The sequence below is a fragment of the Vanessa tameamea genome, chromosome 4, assembly GCF_037043105.1.
Source record: "Vanessa tameamea isolate UH-Manoa-2023 chromosome 4, ilVanTame1 primary haplotype, whole genome shotgun sequence".
Classification (NCBI taxonomy): domain Eukaryota; kingdom Metazoa; phylum Arthropoda; class Insecta; order Lepidoptera; family Nymphalidae; genus Vanessa; species Vanessa tameamea.
Window position 1 is genome coordinate 10,181,426 of NC_087312.1, and position 16,633 is coordinate 10,198,058.

General features: G+C 30.8%; 3 protein-coding genes across 3 annotated transcripts; 2 read left to right on the forward strand and 1 right to left on the reverse strand.

Annotated features, from left to right (window-relative positions):
* The first annotated feature begins 2,255 nt into the window (after window positions 1-2,255).
* Axud1 (AXIN1 up-regulated 1) lies at window positions 2,256-5,652 on the forward strand. The gene is made up of 2 exons (XM_026632712.2): window positions 2,256-2,884; window positions 3,170-5,652. Exon 2 carries the CDS (start codon window positions 3,260-3,262, stop codon window positions 5,399-5,401), a length of 2,142 nt encoding a protein of 713 aa, XP_026488497.1. The 5' UTR covers window positions 2,256-2,884; window positions 3,170-3,259; the 3' UTR covers window positions 5,402-5,652.
* Window positions 5,653-6,557: 905 nt separating this feature from the next.
* On the reverse strand, window positions 6,558-14,135 carry LOC113395140 (protein FAN-like). The gene is made up of 13 exons (XM_026632700.2): window positions 13,947-14,135; window positions 13,280-13,880; window positions 13,063-13,134; window positions 12,601-12,803; window positions 11,813-12,056; window positions 11,495-11,617; window positions 10,650-10,911; window positions 9,855-10,281; window positions 9,201-9,289; window positions 8,777-8,909; window positions 8,016-8,220; window positions 6,919-7,063; window positions 6,558-6,799 (listed from the first exon to the last, which is right to left on the reverse strand). Exons 1-13 carry the CDS (start codon window positions 13,958-13,960, stop codon window positions 6,699-6,701), a joined length of 2,619 nt encoding a protein of 872 aa, XP_026488485.2. The 5' UTR covers window positions 13,961-14,135; the 3' UTR covers window positions 6,558-6,698.
* A 905-nt stretch (window positions 14,136-15,040) lies between these two features.
* LOC113394124 (uncharacterized) lies at window positions 15,041-16,601 on the forward strand. The gene is made up of 5 exons (XM_064220543.1): window positions 15,041-15,499; window positions 15,576-15,714; window positions 15,794-16,053; window positions 16,087-16,383; window positions 16,452-16,601. The coding sequence occupies exons 1-5, from the start codon at window positions 15,128-15,130 to the stop codon at window positions 16,599-16,601; spliced, it is 1,218 nt and encodes a 405-aa protein (XP_064076613.1). The 5' UTR covers window positions 15,041-15,127.
* Window positions 16,602-16,633: the final 32 nt, after the last annotated feature.

Below are 16,633 nucleotides of genomic sequence, written 5' to 3' on the forward strand. Positions count from 1 at the left end.
CACTTTGTGTTTGACTTTGTCTGGGTAAATAATAAATAAGTAAATGCTAATACCTCAGCTTGAACTTAAATATTGATCTTTAATTGGATAGATTGATGATTATTTATAGATTGTAATACCAATCAGGGATGTTATGGATATTTAATTTCGGATCTAGATATGGATACGGATATATGTTTAATATTTTACCGGATTCCGATACAGTTACGATTACGACATTATGTCGGATTATCCGATTGCTTCGAAGAGTTTCGGTTTCAAATATTCGATTATTTATAAATTGTAAAAGGGAAAATTACAAAGTAACAATATCACCTTATTTGTGAGCTATTATTTAGAAGTAGATATAATCACAAAATAAAACAAACAGCTCCTCTCTTTGAGTATAACAATAATGAAACAAAAGTATTATATACAATTTTGCTCAGATTCGGTTACGGTATCGGATAGATTTTTATTTCGGTTATTCGATGATTTCGTAAAGCTTCCATCCCTGATACAAATTGATGATCAAACATTATTATCAGAAATTGAATATAAATAAGTTCTTCTTATTGAAACAAAGTTGGTTTCTGTTTAAACTTTACTATAATCCTTCTAGCTATGGCCGTAGTATTTTTTAACATGTCCTATAATAATAATAAGAATAATAATTTGAAGTGCAATAAACTTTCTTTTTATTTTAATTAATTTATGGGTTATAATTATTGTTATTTGTAGGCTGTTCTAAATAAATAATAATATTCGATGATAGAGATAATATCTGATATATTGTAATGTCTAAGTAAAATAAATATTAAACCGATATACATAAAACATTTACCAGTAAGTATCATTAATATTAAAACGATTTACTAACTGATAACTGCAAAGTAATAATAAAAAAGGTGTCCAATCACTGACATTCTATACATATATATATATTAACGATTTTGTTTAATTTGTAATATTTTTTTTTATTTAAAATTGTATACCTGCTTTAGCAACTTTAATAAAAAAAGGTCGTACCATTCTGAATTCTATAAATGGTTCAGGCAAGCTATGCATATGCTATTTCGCAGTTATGCAAATTATGTGAAACAAAGTGATTTGTATGGTAAGTTAGTGTGTTTTTGTATGACCAAAAATACACGTACAATACCCATAATATATAAAATATCTGGTTAACTATATCACTGAAAACCATTGATGTATTACTAAGTCAAGTATTATTTATTTATTTTATCATTCAATTTAATATATAGACTATAAAAATCTGTAAAACATTAACCAGCTCAGTAATACAAAAACATAACACATCGACGAAAAAGGTTTATAAAATAAATCAGTTATACGTACACATACTCCGAAAGAATATATAGAGAAGATTTTTTTAAATGAAGTCTAGCAGATTTTCCGTTTTCTGATAATTTATTATTTCAATGATATAATTATAATATTCCAACAGCATAACAGCCAGTTATCTATTAAAAAATGTTCTACCTAAATTACCTCTATTTATATATACATATATGTATATATGACAAACATTTCGTGTAAAACGATGAAAAGCATAAGTACTACTGAAGAGCATTGGTTTAAAAAAAAATGTTTTCAGAAATAAAATATATAATTTTAAACTCACATTTCTGTCAACATTCAAACAATATTACATATATACATATGTATAGAATGTATTAAAGAACCATTTTAATACTTTTACAGAGCAGTAAAATGTTGACTCGGTGTTGTTTTATTCTATTTCTATAGTTTTTTTTTATTACATTTGTAGTTTTATAATTAATAAATACAGTTATATATAACTGTAGCTTAAGTTGGTTCATATTAGGTATACATATACAACAATCATGATATGACGTAGAGCTTGTGTCGAAAGAGACCTGTCGAGTGTCGAATTTGCCCGAGCAAAAACTGCAACGCTTATTTACTATCCAACATTTTAAGGAAATATTATTTTTCAGCAATATTTTTACATATACTTAACGATATATCTAATAGTACATTTATTGCTATATATTATAAGTTAACGTAAAAAATATTTAATTAAACATATTTCTTCTTTGACACTATGACTATGAAAATATGTAAGCTAAATGTTTGCGACATAAAATAATTAAAATAAATGTTGTACTACATCACTGCACTAAGGAAAATGATAATGTAGAGCTGGTATTATTACAAAGCAAGAGACGAACCGCGCTTGCGCGCATTCGACGGGTGAACGCGGTGCTGAGGGTCGCAAGGCCGGGGGGAAGAGCGAAGGGAGAGGTAACGTCACGTCGAACAACGCAAGTTTTATGCTACCAAATTCAGAAGGTCTCACCAGGAACGATTTAAGCCGTGTTAGCCGTCTATTAAATTTTGTCGGATGCAAACTTGCCTGCGTCGCTCAAGAGTCGTCGTATATGATTACGAGAGTGGGAACGGCAAGTTCGCTGTAGTAAAAGTGAGCTCTCTCTGTGCGATTAAATCGTGTTGATGTTGGTTTTTAGATTTGCTAATGTGTATAATGTGTTGTGTTCTTAGTTTTTAGAACTTCAAACTAGTTAAACTTATTACGTATGCGTAAAAAATATTTGTGGAAAAACTATCAAAATAAAGCAGAAAATAAATAAATAGGGAACGATACGGCGCGTCACCAATGAACCGCGAGTCACGAAAACGACTTTAATTCCTTGAACATTAAAGTGATATTTGCTTGGTACTGTGAATATTGATAACGGAATTAATAAAAATTATGACTCCATGCTTAGTTGTTGACTGCTGATCTTAATATATAGGCATGATCAGCAGTTTGAGTAATGAGTCATAATGGACTGGAGAATTCGAAGACACTCATACGAATGCCGGTGAAGCCCGTTGAGGCCACGGACTTTTGAAACAGGTACCGGTTTTGTATTATCATTTTGTTTGATTTATAATGCTGCTCCGTTCAAACTCGACGGGTGCCTTGCACCAAACCTTAGTGCAACAATTTTTAACTTTGTTTGACCTCAATTCTATCAATAAAATAATTATTATATATTTATTACTATAATATTGATTAAGTGTCTTTGAAAGTTTTTATTTTTTCTGCGTATATAAAATAATCTCTATAATCTAATACACTTAGGTTTTAATTAAGATTTTATTTTCAACGAATTAAGTATTTCATTAATTTATTTTACAGATACTAATATACAAGAGCGCTACACTTAGAGTCACGCAAAAATCAAAGGAACGAATAGCCTAATCAAGCAATAAAAACAGTCTAGCCGAAATGGAAGAGCCCAGTAAAGAATACTTAGATGCAACAAAAGACGAAAAGAATAGTGACAGTGATGTTAATAGTGAAGATTTGAGTTGTAGCGATGAACAAATTAATGTAAACATGAATAGCTCTCCTTTTTATGAGAGCAGTGATAGTAAGATAGATTATGCTGAAAAGATAGATGACAACGATACTTTAAGTGATATAGACGACATCAAGACAGATACTGCATCAGCAGATAGTGAGGACTCTGCGCTTGGTAGTCTCCCGTCCGACTGTGCGCTGAACGATAGAGAAGAAGATGCACGGGATAGATCTGACGGAAGTGACTCGGGACTAGGTTCAGAAAGTCCAGATAATGGTAAACTACCAAGCTTTAATATAGCACTACCTTGTCCGATTGAACCAAGCAATTTGCAACCGGAAAAAGATGAAGTCAATGTTAACGCTTTTTCTAACGATAATAATCAAGAAAATGAGGATCATAATTCAATTGAAGCTATTAAAAAACCCCTAAAAAGTAGCCTTAAAAGAAAATATGACTGCGAACAACATGACGAACCCCAATTAAAGAAAAAGAAACACAAAATACAGTTCGACAACGTAACAGTTTTCTATTTTCCAAGGGCTCAAGGTTTCACGTGTGTGCCTTCTCAAGGAGGCTCTACTTTAGGAATGGAGTGGGAGCATAGCCATATACATAAGTTTACATTAGTTGAACATGCACTAGAACAAAGGCGGTTGCATAGACAAGTTTTACAACAGATAAAAAGTGAACGACATAATTTACAAGGAGCATCTCTGTCGTCCAGTGAAGATAGTGATACTGAAGAAGAAGCAAGTGATATATCTGAATCTGAGTTAGATTTAGATAGTTATTATTTCTTGCAACCGGTACCAACAAGACAGAGGCGAGCTTTATTAAGAGCAGCTGGTGTAAGAAAAATTGAAGGCTATGAAAAAGATGAATGTAGAGATATTAGAACATCTCGTGAATTCTGTGGTTGTGCTTGTAAGGGTGTTTGCAATCCAGATAACTGTTCTTGTAGTCTAGCAGGCATTAAATGTCAAGTCGATAGACTTAATTTCCCTTGTGGTTGTACTAGAGATGGATGCTGTAATACAACTGGTAGAATTGAGTTTAACCCTATGAGAGTACGAACTCATTTTATCAATACACTTATGAGAATAGGTCTTGAAAAGAAAAATGAAGAAAATCAAGAAGCTGCTAAAAGAAAATGGGCTGAAGCACATAGTGCAAACGCTTCTTGTGTGCCTACTATACCGTATAATAAAGAAAACTGCCATAATCACGAAGAATCTGCAATGACTAGCTTAAATCTACCTCCTAGATTGGGAATGGAATCTTGTATTCCAGGCAATTTTAGTAATATACACCACACTTTGAATAGTTCTAATAGTAATCAAAATGATACTTTTAATTTTAGAGGTGAGCCCGTAGACCATAGAAATTTGAAAATTAGTAACATGATGACTTTTGTAGATAAATCTGATCATCGAAACCATGATCCCTACACGTCTAATATTCTCCAAGGCAAAGGTCCTCCTTATCATGCCACTAACACGATAGAGTATAACACAATGGCAAACAATATGCAAAGATACCAATGTGATCTCAGTTACTCATATGAACAACAATATCCGGACAGTCACCACTTTAAGGGGTTGCAAAGTTTTTCTGCAGCTAGTTTCGAAGAATTTGCACATAATTCACAAATGTCTATGCTCAATCATTATGGTCACATGTACTCAGATTACATGCCGAAACCAAGCACAAGCATGCCTGAACATACTTCGTTGCCATACCAATCAATGTCGCATAATCATTATGATATGTATAAAAATATCCCGGACTGTGTAAACACTGATAACAAAGTGGACTCTCATTATACAACTTTAATGACAATGCCATATCAACAAAGCAATAAGTTACAAGCTGTAGAGAATGATGAAAATTGGTTTAGTCACAATACACTGCTTAACTTAGATCATTCCGTTCAGGTCAATGAAAGTGTCCCAATAGTTCAAACAGAACAAGTTCAAACTTTGACTGAAGGTGAAACAAGTGACACAACTGAAAACTTTGGTGAACTTATAAAAAAGACTATGGTAGAGTCTGTTACTGTGTAAATATATTATTTGTTGTCGTTTAATCCAATCAATGAATTATTACGTTACTATGTTTTTGATTATATTAATTGGGACTTCAATATTATCATTATGTTTTAATTGTTTTATCAAAAATTACCCGATATAATAATAACTGAAATATTTTACTTAAGTATGATAAGGACTTAAGCCATGTTATAGAATTTATTTATCTCTAACTAAAACTAAGTATTACAATTTTAGGTTAAGATAATAAAATATTATTTAAATTACCACCCGAATTATTATTTTACCAGGAGTATTTAGTCAACAAAATAATAATTAGCAATCGTAAGTTTTTTTGCTATAAACAATGATCTATGATGAACCAACAGTTAATTACCTAATAACATTATGATCAATGATACAACTTAGATCATGTATGGATTAAAAAACAAAAATGTATATTGCAAAGCTCCGATATTAGGTGCATTCATAGTAATAGGGAAATTACGATGCTCTCGAATTGCTCTATAGAAGATAAGTGTCCTTAAGCTTAAGAACGTCACTAGAATTAGCTTTTGTATGAAATTAAATATGGCTAATATAACAATTTATGACGTACATAGTTATTTATTCTGAATTAAGTTTTTCCCTTGTGAAAATAATGTTAGAATAGCACGAAATTTCCTCTTTATGTTATACGGATGGAGAAATCACTTTAGCCGTTATTATAGTAATAAAGTTCTATTAGGTTTTATATGAAAACAAGAGTCATTTAGGAGCATTTACGATAACGTAAATTAGGTTTCGACGTAATATCTAATAAACGCCATCTAGTGGATGGTATGGTAGCACGTTGAAACGACAGTGACTATTTTTAGTTCATTCACGGGTCTCGAAACCTCATTTTCATACTTCATCTGACGCACGCCCGTGAAAAGGCACAATGAGTAACAGTTTAATCCAGAATTTATCAACATATGCATATAGCAAATACCACAACTAGTGCTAAACAGCCGCGACATTTTTCTTTGTTTTTTAGTGATTTCTCGGGATCACCTAATTTAAATGTTTAGAAATAGAGAATTATTCATTGTTGAATAACCAAAAACAGAAATTGGTTTTTAGATGCTGCAATACTTATTATAAGCAGAATGATACGGACAGATAAACAGGCACAAAGAAAACTACTATCCTAATATAATATCACTTTATTGTCTTATATAGTTATATATTTAATGGATATCTTTATTTTCTTTAAAATTTTTAAACAATTATAAGTATGAAAATATAGAAACGAAGAAATAATACTGAAATAAAAATGTATTACGTTAGGTCAGGATCTCTGTGTTAATTGCCACACTTTGATTGACTTATCATTACTTGCTGTGATAAGAGTCTTTGAAGGGCAATCGAAGTGTATACTCTGTATCAAATCTGAAAATATAAGCATAATAATTAATTCCTTAACATTGTAAGTATTTAATGTATATCATCATAAAATCATTATAAAATATTTATATATAATATATTTAATTAATCATTGAAAGTGTTACCATCGTGTGCCTGTTCTTCGCTCAACTGCGCCACAGTTATCATGTTCCATTGCAGCAACTTTCCGGAGCTCCCTCCCAACCACAGCAAGCAGGTACCGTCACAGCAGATACTAGTAATTGTTACAGATACCTGTTTTTGATAAACCTAAAACACACATATATATATACTTTCTGTTAAAATAACCGGTTTCGAAAGACATGATGTCAACATTTTATATGATTTCACTTTTTGTTTTGCACAATTTATCATTAAATTTGAGTCAATGTTATCTTTACGTTATAATAATATAATGAAATACGTCGTTATTATTTAAGAATAATATTCTAAAATAGAGCGCACTGTACGTAAAACTCACAAGAAAACTAGACTAACAATACTTTAATGTAAGTATTATTTTCGTTAAAGTATTGTATTGTTGATTTGTAAGTTTTACATACATACAATTTGTATTTGTATGATATATGTAAATGTATATAATCTATCCCAACACTGTCAAAATCTGCTAAATATGAAACTACCAACTAATCAAAATACCAACCTATTTATTACTAATAATTATAAACATTTAGTCAAGTGTTTTCGTTAAATAATCGTCGGGCTCTTTTGACTTTTGACTTTGTCCGGAGTTATAGAACAACCAATCAAGACGTGGCTATACGCGAATGGTTTTTATTTAAGTCACACTATTCCTTTTATATAAAATAATAGTAACCAAAATCTAAAAATAACGACATAATAAACAGCATTTACTCTTCGTCTCCAAAAAATAAAAAAACATTTACAAGTATTAGATATTATTGATATAATTTCTTCTTGTTTTTTTTCTAAGCTATTACAAAATTATTATAGTTACATTGATATATTGAGTCACACGAGGGGACAAGTAAGGGAACCTTCAGCCTACTTTAGCGGATTTATATTTCAACTATTTTTAACGAATACTTTACGTAATATTTTTCAACGGAACGGACCTGTGACACTTTTCCCCGCAAATACAGCGCACAGAAGGGGTGAGGATTCCGCGCTGCATATTTATCGGTAACGCCCAATCGAGCAGGGACAACGACGTACAAAAATAAAATAAATTTATAATTACCGAGTTTAATACACTGAGATCCGTAACACTCAAGTCTCCATTCTCACTGGTTGTGACAATCCTGTCTTCGCACAAGAGACACACTCCGCTCACAGCTGATGTATGCACTTTGATTTTGTTTATAAGATCCTTCGTAGAATAATCCCACACGAATACTTCACCGTCCGATGTGCCCGCAAATATTTCGAGTATGTTTCGTCTGTATCTGCGAAAAAAAATAAAATTAATTTCATTTAATTCACATAGTACCAACAGGTAAAGGGAAGTAATTATTTTAAATAGAGTATATCATATATATACTTTTGAAAATTTGATTAATATTAAATTACGTTAGTATTTTTTGTAGACGATTTAAGTTCCTCAGAATGAAATTTTGATAAATGATACAGTTTGTTTTATAAAAACTCACAAGGCGACCGCTTGCCAACACAAAACCTTGGGTTCATTACTTTCCGACAGAAGATATGAATGTTTAAAACGATAAATCAGATGGTGGGGTCTTTCGAAACCGGTGGATTGCGATAGCGTGTTTCGGACAACTCTTAAACTACTCTTATTTCTTACTCTCTTACTTCTACACTAATATTATAAACGCGAAAGTAACTCTGTCTGTGTGTCGCTCACGGCCAAACCACTAAACCGAATTTGATGAAATTTTATATACAGCAAGCTTCAACTCTAAAAAAGGACATTGGCCTTTATGGCTTACACCTGAAGACCAATTAGTATTTAATAAATACCAAAGAAACACGTCTATGTACCTGTAGGCAACAATGGTGATTTTCCCGTCATGATCGAACTCCGCCTTCAGGCCGCGCAGAGCCTGCCCCGCCGTGCCCACGTGGCCCCACACGCGCACCACGCCGTCCCAGCCGCCCGATATCAACAAGCGATCTGGAAATTAAATATAAATACAATTATTTTAATATGTTACGTCATATCGACGATAGAGATGCAGCGGTGACGACTACGTCCCGCGTGTATTCATGAATGTTTGGTTTCTATCGCTGATTTTACTGTGTTTATGATCTTTCGATTATCTTCTTGTTTTGCTACGCTGTATTCGAATATACGTCATTATATATCACACTTTATAAACCGTTTCTAGTAATTTTGAATATTTTCATCATTTTTTTATCTCACCTGGAATAACTTATAATGAAAAATAATAAATATAAATATTACCTTTCTGCAACCATTTCAAACAGCTCACTGAATCGTCGTGTGCTCGAAAGCTCTCAACGACCCGACCGTATTCGACGTCGTATAAATATCTGGAAATAAACCATTTATTACATTCACCATTTCAATCAAACTTCCTCAAACAACAAAATTCTGATAGCCGTTTAGGTAGTCTATATCAGGGAACATGAAAAAATTATTTTGTTTTTTCTGTAGAAAAATTCTGAATAGAATAAGACTCTGGGTCTTGAAGCACTGGAGAACTTTTTCCTCGGATGCACGTAAGATAATAATAGGTAATTTTGTTCCTATTTTATAAGAAAATCTGCGAATCGTTCATCTGAATGCAAACTTCACACATATCAACGTACAACTAAAGATGGTACGAGACAACACCAGGTACTGCAAGAAAAAATAAAAAATTCAATGCGCGCACCACACTCATTCTATTTCGTTCGTCAACCTGGAGGTCACGCTGGTCCAATGTCGCAATATGTGTAATGAAATAAAAACCGTATACGAAGGCTTATAACTTTAAAATGTAGAATGTGTATGTAAAGAGGTGACGATTAATTTTAACTTATCTCATCAATATTTTATTTTTATACTATTAACCAAATACATATATAAATATGGAAATCGATAACAGAACATTACATTTCGTTGTCCCAGGACCCAGCGGCTACGATGTTCTCATCCACCATGACGCACGAGCTGAGCGGCGTCGAGCACAATATGACGCTCCGTATCTGCTTCCTCTGTAGCAAGTCATACACTTTGAGGGTTCCGTCCCGGCACACCGATATCACGCGCTCGCCCGTCCGCAGCGCTGACGTCACGGCTTCCTTGTGCAGCCTTATGGTGTTCACGCATTCCATACTATATTCGTAATCATGATTGTCGCAACTTTTATTCGATAAAGGTTTTAGGATCTTTGGTAAAATCTTCCTGACGTGTGGTTTTGTAAACAGCTGCTTGGGAACTTGACCAAATTCCATTATTTGAACTTCCAGCGCGTGTCGATCGTTCATGTCGTAAATGCATTCGAGATCCACCGATCCCTCGTAACAGACGTGATGGAACACTAAAAAATAAAAAAATAAATAAAAAATAAAAAACTTCGCTAATTACGATTTTGCAGATTTTCAATTATATCGATGTAATACTCAGTTGGATAAATTAAAAGGTAAGCAAAAGGTTGCTAGTTTAAAATAAAAATCACAATATACATTTCTCGAGTAGGCTATTACAAGCACATTTGGATCGTCATTTTACAGGCTTATATGTTACAATTATATAAATTGATTATATTCATCTTTAGCACAAAACAGATTAGACATGTACATTTCATTTATTTTCCTAGCAACATTGTTATATATAAAAAAATATATATATATTCTGTATAAGAATAATAAGATTTTACATTAAGTATAATTTAAAAAGAATACAAACCATTAAAAGCTCTCACAGCCTCCTCCCCTCTTTGCTTATAACCAAATATGAGATCAATCCATAAATGTAAGTTTCTGGACACATACTCTGACTCCAAGGCTTCCCTGAGTTTATTCACGAAATCCTTCGGAGACACGGCCCAGGGCGGGAGACTAACGTTGTCTACTTTACTGCCATTATGTCTCTCCCCAAAATCAATATCGTACATATTCTCTAAGAAATCTCCATTTGCACTTGTATCATAGAATTCTGGAACAAGTTCCTAAAAAACATGTTTTTTTTTTATAATGCTATTAACAGTAATCACATTCAAACAAAATAGAAATTACCACAAATAGTACAATAATATTTTTTCAACTTCAAATTTATTCAATCTATTCAAATCTTAACTAAATAACGTGGCTTCAAACACAGTTAAAACCACTTCATGTACTTAATTTTATTTATAATTTATCTCATGCTCAGCAGGAAAGGAAAACATCGCGAGTAAACTTGTATGTAATCGACGCTCAGTATGTAGAAAATTTTAACTCAATAGGCACTGGTATAAAATAAAGATGCAAGTTTCACTAACTCATTAAAAAAAAAAACAATTAAGTAAATGGCAATCAACTTGAATAATCTTAAGTTAGTGTGATAAAGTCAATACATATTACTTTCACTATTTGCTTGATAGCCGTTGATAGTAGAACTACCTATTATTTTTATTCTTAACATAAATGCTATGTTCTAGCAATAGAATGGAAGGATATCCCAAGGAAAAGGCAAACCCAACACTTATTCACTATTGATTATGACTGGAATTACAAATATAACTTTTTGTTAAGTATATGAATAGTACCCACTTTAAAATCAGACATATTCTTCAAGCAATTATTGTAAACATCTTTCACAGAGTTAAACATTCGATCTGGATGATCAAATCTTCCATTTTGGAGACACAACATGTATTGAGGATATTTTCGAACCTAAAACAGATAATAAATTAATTTAATAAAATAAAAATTAATTTTACTAAATAATATAATCTTCATAAAAAACATATTATTATAAATACTTATGCTATTGTTATACATATTGTTGTGCTACAAAGTTTGTTTTTTTTATTACTGTAAATAGTATATTGTTATGTACCTGTATCACTATTACTGAAAATTACTTACTAAATAAAATAATACGAGGCCAGGTGCTGAATAATGAGATCCATATAAAAACTTTGGATCAGACATCTCATGGTACCTTTCTAGTAATTTTTCCAACCTGTCAGGATTCAAAGCTCCCATTGGTTTAGACAGATTTCGGAATGTTTGAACAGACTCCAAATCCAATGTTTCTGAAGTGTAATCTGCTATCACCCATGGAAACACAGGGTATTGAGTGAGATCATTATTGCTTCTATCTGCAAGGCTTTAAAGAATATCAATACTATACCTTCATCATCATATGTAAGTTGTTAAACATTTATTGAGAAATATATAATGATAACAAGTAGATTGGAAATATTAAAAGGGTTGTATAGGCCCCGTGCGTATCGAGATATGTAATAAAGTAAACAACCATTCATAAATCTATGCCAGAAATATTAAATCATTTTCAACATAGTTATTTATTTTTAATTAAAGATAATTTTTAGAAAAGAAATACACTGTGTCAAATTTCTTACTGCAAAAACACAATTGCTAGAGATTCAAATACAAAAATATTTACTTATTGATTTAAATCCTGCTGAAATGGCTATATTTACTGGATGACCATGTTATAGTAAATTATCCTTTCAAAATATCATATAAAAATTAAAGTAAGAGCAAATATACAAACATGACCTACATTAATTTATAAATTTTTATATCCTACTTCTCATAAGATATTTGTTTCATTATATCATTGTTGGAGTGTAGAATTAAATGGCTATTTAAACCAGATAAAATGCTGATAAAACAAAAATAATTACCAATTTAAATGCATCAAGTAATCAAAATTTGATACAACTCCATTTTGCCATTGCAATGTCATCTCCTCTATATGCACTCTGTCTAATTTAACATTCGGAGAGTCTTCCAATATTTGGTGCGCCCTATTTCTATCCTTTTCACTTTGGAAAGATAAATATATATGTGAGATTGGACTTTCTTCAGCGCAATATATTTCGAGACCCTAAAATGAAATATTTTGAATTAAAAATATACACATTGGAATTTTTAATAATTAAACAATGTAATTTTAATTGGCTGTTAATTATTTTTACATATTATGCTTAAATAAAATTATTATTCATTTTTGTACTTAGTAGAATTAGGTTCATATTTATTGCAAGCAAAAAAATCACAGAAGGAGCTATTTTTATGATGGATTTAAAGCAAATAAATAAAAACTACAAACAAAAAGATAATTGACAACATACACAGATACATACAACTTGCCTTAATAAAAATCTTCTTTTATATATCCTTTTCATATGTTCAAGCTTCATCTTTAAAATTGGACTCTGAAATTTAATAATATTATATCATCAATAATCCTATCATTTTTTATATCTTTTTTAATAATACCCTGCACAAACCAATAAAAACAGGAATGCTAATAAGTAAAAATTAAGTAAATTTTTATTTTATTATTTATGAGGTACTTACATTTTCAACATTACTAAATGGCTGAAAATAAAGAGTTGTAGGTGTCAATGCAAGTTTTCCTTGATGTCTAACTAGAGGAGAAATCTTTTCAGTTTGGAATTCGCAGATAATTTTTTCTGTAAAATCTTCCATCATAACTGTGTCAAATATCATCCTAGTATAGCGAGAATGAAGAATTGTTGCCACCATACTGTTGTGCTCTGGAGCATGCAGTGTTGAAGCTCTCAGCAGTTGTTGCATTTGACGCAAGCATTCATCAGCAGAGGCAAAATCGAACAAAAAAACGAAATCCATATTTTCATATATAAATTTGTAAGGTGCTAAAATGTTTTCTTCTAACATTTCGGAATATTGTTTTACTTTGACTTTGATCATATTAGTATCTTTTGAACTTCCAATCAGTACAGTATCAATATCAATACATTCCTTAAAATGTAACTTAATCAATGGATGTGCCCATTCTCTAGGTTCGAAAACCAGAGATTTAGAACAAAGCTTTAAGCGACCTTGCTGTCCACATCCTGTTTTTATTTCCATATTCATTGTGCAAGAATAATCTTCAAAGTAAATCTCTCCCGGTTCCAATAGTAACATTGAAAACCTGTAATATTAATTAAATTAGAAGCTGTTGCAAGCATTTTTAATCATTGTGAAAAAAAAAGTTAACCTCGATTTATTCATGTTAGCTAATAATTCCTTCTTGTGTCTTCAAAAAATGTAGACATTCAACGTATAAATTTATAAATGGTTTGTTTCAACTAATATAAATTTACTTTGTTCATAGAAGTTTAACTTATTGAAAACGCAAAACCCACAACACTATCACTACAGGATGATTTTTATCTTTTTTATGCTATAATTATAAGTATTCATAGTAATATCGACTGAAAAACTAGTAATTTGTAAGTTAGTAAGAAGTTACTTTTAAAATGTTTTTAATTTAAACATAATTTAATAGAATACATAGTTCTACAAAAACAGAACAATGACAAATGTCAAAACAAAAATATTAAAATATATTATGTCAAATTGAATTGTCAATTTTCTTCAATCATTTATAAGACTGGAAACAAATTTAAAAGTGCTGGTGTACCAAGTGTTAAAATTTATAAGTATGTTTTATCATTTTATGTCTTTACTGAAATAAATGAAAAAATACATATATGAGAAAGATTTTATATAAGAAAAATAGATAAAAATTCTTGCTTTAAGATCTAGCTATGCTTAACAATCCAAACTTATTAGTAGTAATATACTTTAGTGTTGTATTCATCTTTTCAGCATATATGATTATGATAATTAATAATTTGCGCAATAGATATTTCCTTATTTTTGGTTGTTGTTTTGATAAACTTAACCTTTCTTCAAAAGTTTATCCTAAAGTTTGATTTTTTCATTAGTGCACTGGTAATAGCTATGAAAAAAGGATACTATAAGAGTATATTATAGGATTACATTATAGAATATTAAATCACACAAAAAAATCTGACTTGCTGATAAAACTTTTGTCAGCTTATTATGGTTACTTACTACATAAGTTTTATTAATCAGTAATATGTGCATGTCATTTTGAAAACAAAACAATGTATTTTAATAATTATAGTGATGTTAGAACAAAATTAATGTAATGAGTGTATAAAAAAAAATATTTTTTTGTAGTAATATAATATTTTGTAACGGCGTTAATTCGACTTTACTTATGTGATACCAACCTTTAAATAATACAAATTAAAAAGTAATATGGCGAATGCAAAATAATATTCGGCGCGAATTTTAACAGTAGCATAGAGAAAGTTGTGTTTAATTATTTTTTTTAAGTAATTTATGTTGCATAACTAATTTGTAAAAATGCAGGAAGCTACAAATGCTATATTACAAATGCGTTTCCCACAAAAGTTATGGTATTTGCTCAATTTGCATACTGATGCAATATTATGGGGTGGTACAGGTCGTACAATTCTATTAAACTATCGAGTTCTCCAGCATTATTTAAAATGCGATCATTCTATCTTCAAAACAACTAACATCTCCAGTTTTATAAGACAATTAAATTTATATGGCTTTCGGAAAGTTACATCTCATCTACAGGATCCTTTGTGTAATTCCAGTAATCCTTACATGCATGAGTTTATCCACGATAACTTTCAGTATGGTAGACCCGAATTGCTTAATAAGATAACTAGAAAAGCTTTAACTATGAAACGAGGTTTTAAGCCGAAGGTTCAGTATCATAGTTCAGTTCACTTTTCTTTAATTCAGTTTTTATAAGCCAATTTAATTAAAAACCCTTTTTTAGAATTTTGAAAATTCTGATCAAATTATTTACATATCTCCTTTACAAAAGGCACGTCGCGCTTTGCGTTTAGCATTGAAGAAAGCAGCTCAAGATTTGCTTGTTTTGAATTCATCAAAAGATTGTAACTCACAATATGTTGGTAAGATTATTTTGGTTATTGTAAGATAACCATATGAACAAAATATTTATCCAATCAATAACAGTTGAAATGGTTTTAGATTCGACAGATGATTATTGTGAAGAGGAAGAAAATATTGAATTTGATTGGCTTATAACAGACAATGTTAATATGGAACATCAAAAAGAATTTACTAAATCAGGTCTTTTCCTATTTCCTTTCCTTAACATAACTTTATCACTCCAAATTCCTTTCCTTATATTCTTTATCAATGTCTTATTAAATCCTATACAGACACTGTTCAAAGTATCAATGAAAACTCAAGCACTACAAACTATGGGTAAGTTATTGAGTTCACAAGTTATTCATAAAATTAGACTTAGAATAGAATAGATTTATACAGATTTTTTGTTTGATAGGGACTTGTCACAAGATGGTCTTCTGGATTTTTCTGGAAACATGGACACATGCCACCCAAACAATGAAAATTTTTCAACTCAATTTCTTAGTATGCCAGATCTTGATGAACCTACTGAAAAGAAATCTGATGTTGAATTATTAGCTGAGTTTAATATTACCAGTGACATTGATCAACACGCTAAAAGCAGTGAAGCATCTCATGAATGCAATTCATTAAACTGTGTCTTACCATCAGTAAATAATCAGATTGATGATGGTGCAATGGCCGAGGTAATTTTTTTATCTTTTAATTCTTATTAATATTATTATTTTGTATAACAAAAGCTTTTTTTTTGCAGAAAGATAATGACATAAATCATTATCATGGTGAATGGGACCAAATGTTATATGATATAATAGATAATAAAAGTTCTAACCAAGAAGGTTTATCTAATTTTAGGGAACTTTACTCTCAAATTTCTCAAACTATTGATTTATTAAATTCTTAAGTTATTTGTATTGTATGAAATTAAAAATTCGT

Excerpts from the sequence above, each read along its gene's own strand:
- Axud1 (XM_026632712.2), top strand. The coding sequence starts at position 3,260 with ATGGAAGAGCCCAGTAAAGAATACTTAGATGCAACAAAAGACGAAAAG.
- LOC113395140 (XM_026632700.2), bottom strand. Across the intron at positions 10,912-11,494 it reads AGAATATGTCTGATTTTAAA|GAACTTGTTCCAGAATTCTA; the intron begins GTGGGTACTATT and ends CATGTTTTTTAG. Across the intron at positions 8,910-9,200 it reads TTTGAAATGGTTGCAGAAAG|ATCGCTTGTTGATATCGGGC; the intron begins GTAATATTTATA and ends TTTAATTTCCAG.
- LOC113394124 (XM_064220543.1), top strand. The coding sequence starts at position 15,128 with ATGCAGGAAGCTACAAATGCTATATTACAAATGCGTTTCCCACAAAAG. Across the intron at positions 15,715-15,793 it reads TTGTAACTCACAATATGTTG|ATTCGACAGATGATTATTGT; the intron begins GTAAGATTATTT and ends AAATGGTTTTAG. Across the intron at positions 16,054-16,086 it reads GTAAGTTATTGAGTTCACAA|ATTTATACAGATTTTTTGTT; the intron begins GTTATTCATAAA and ends AGAATAGAATAG.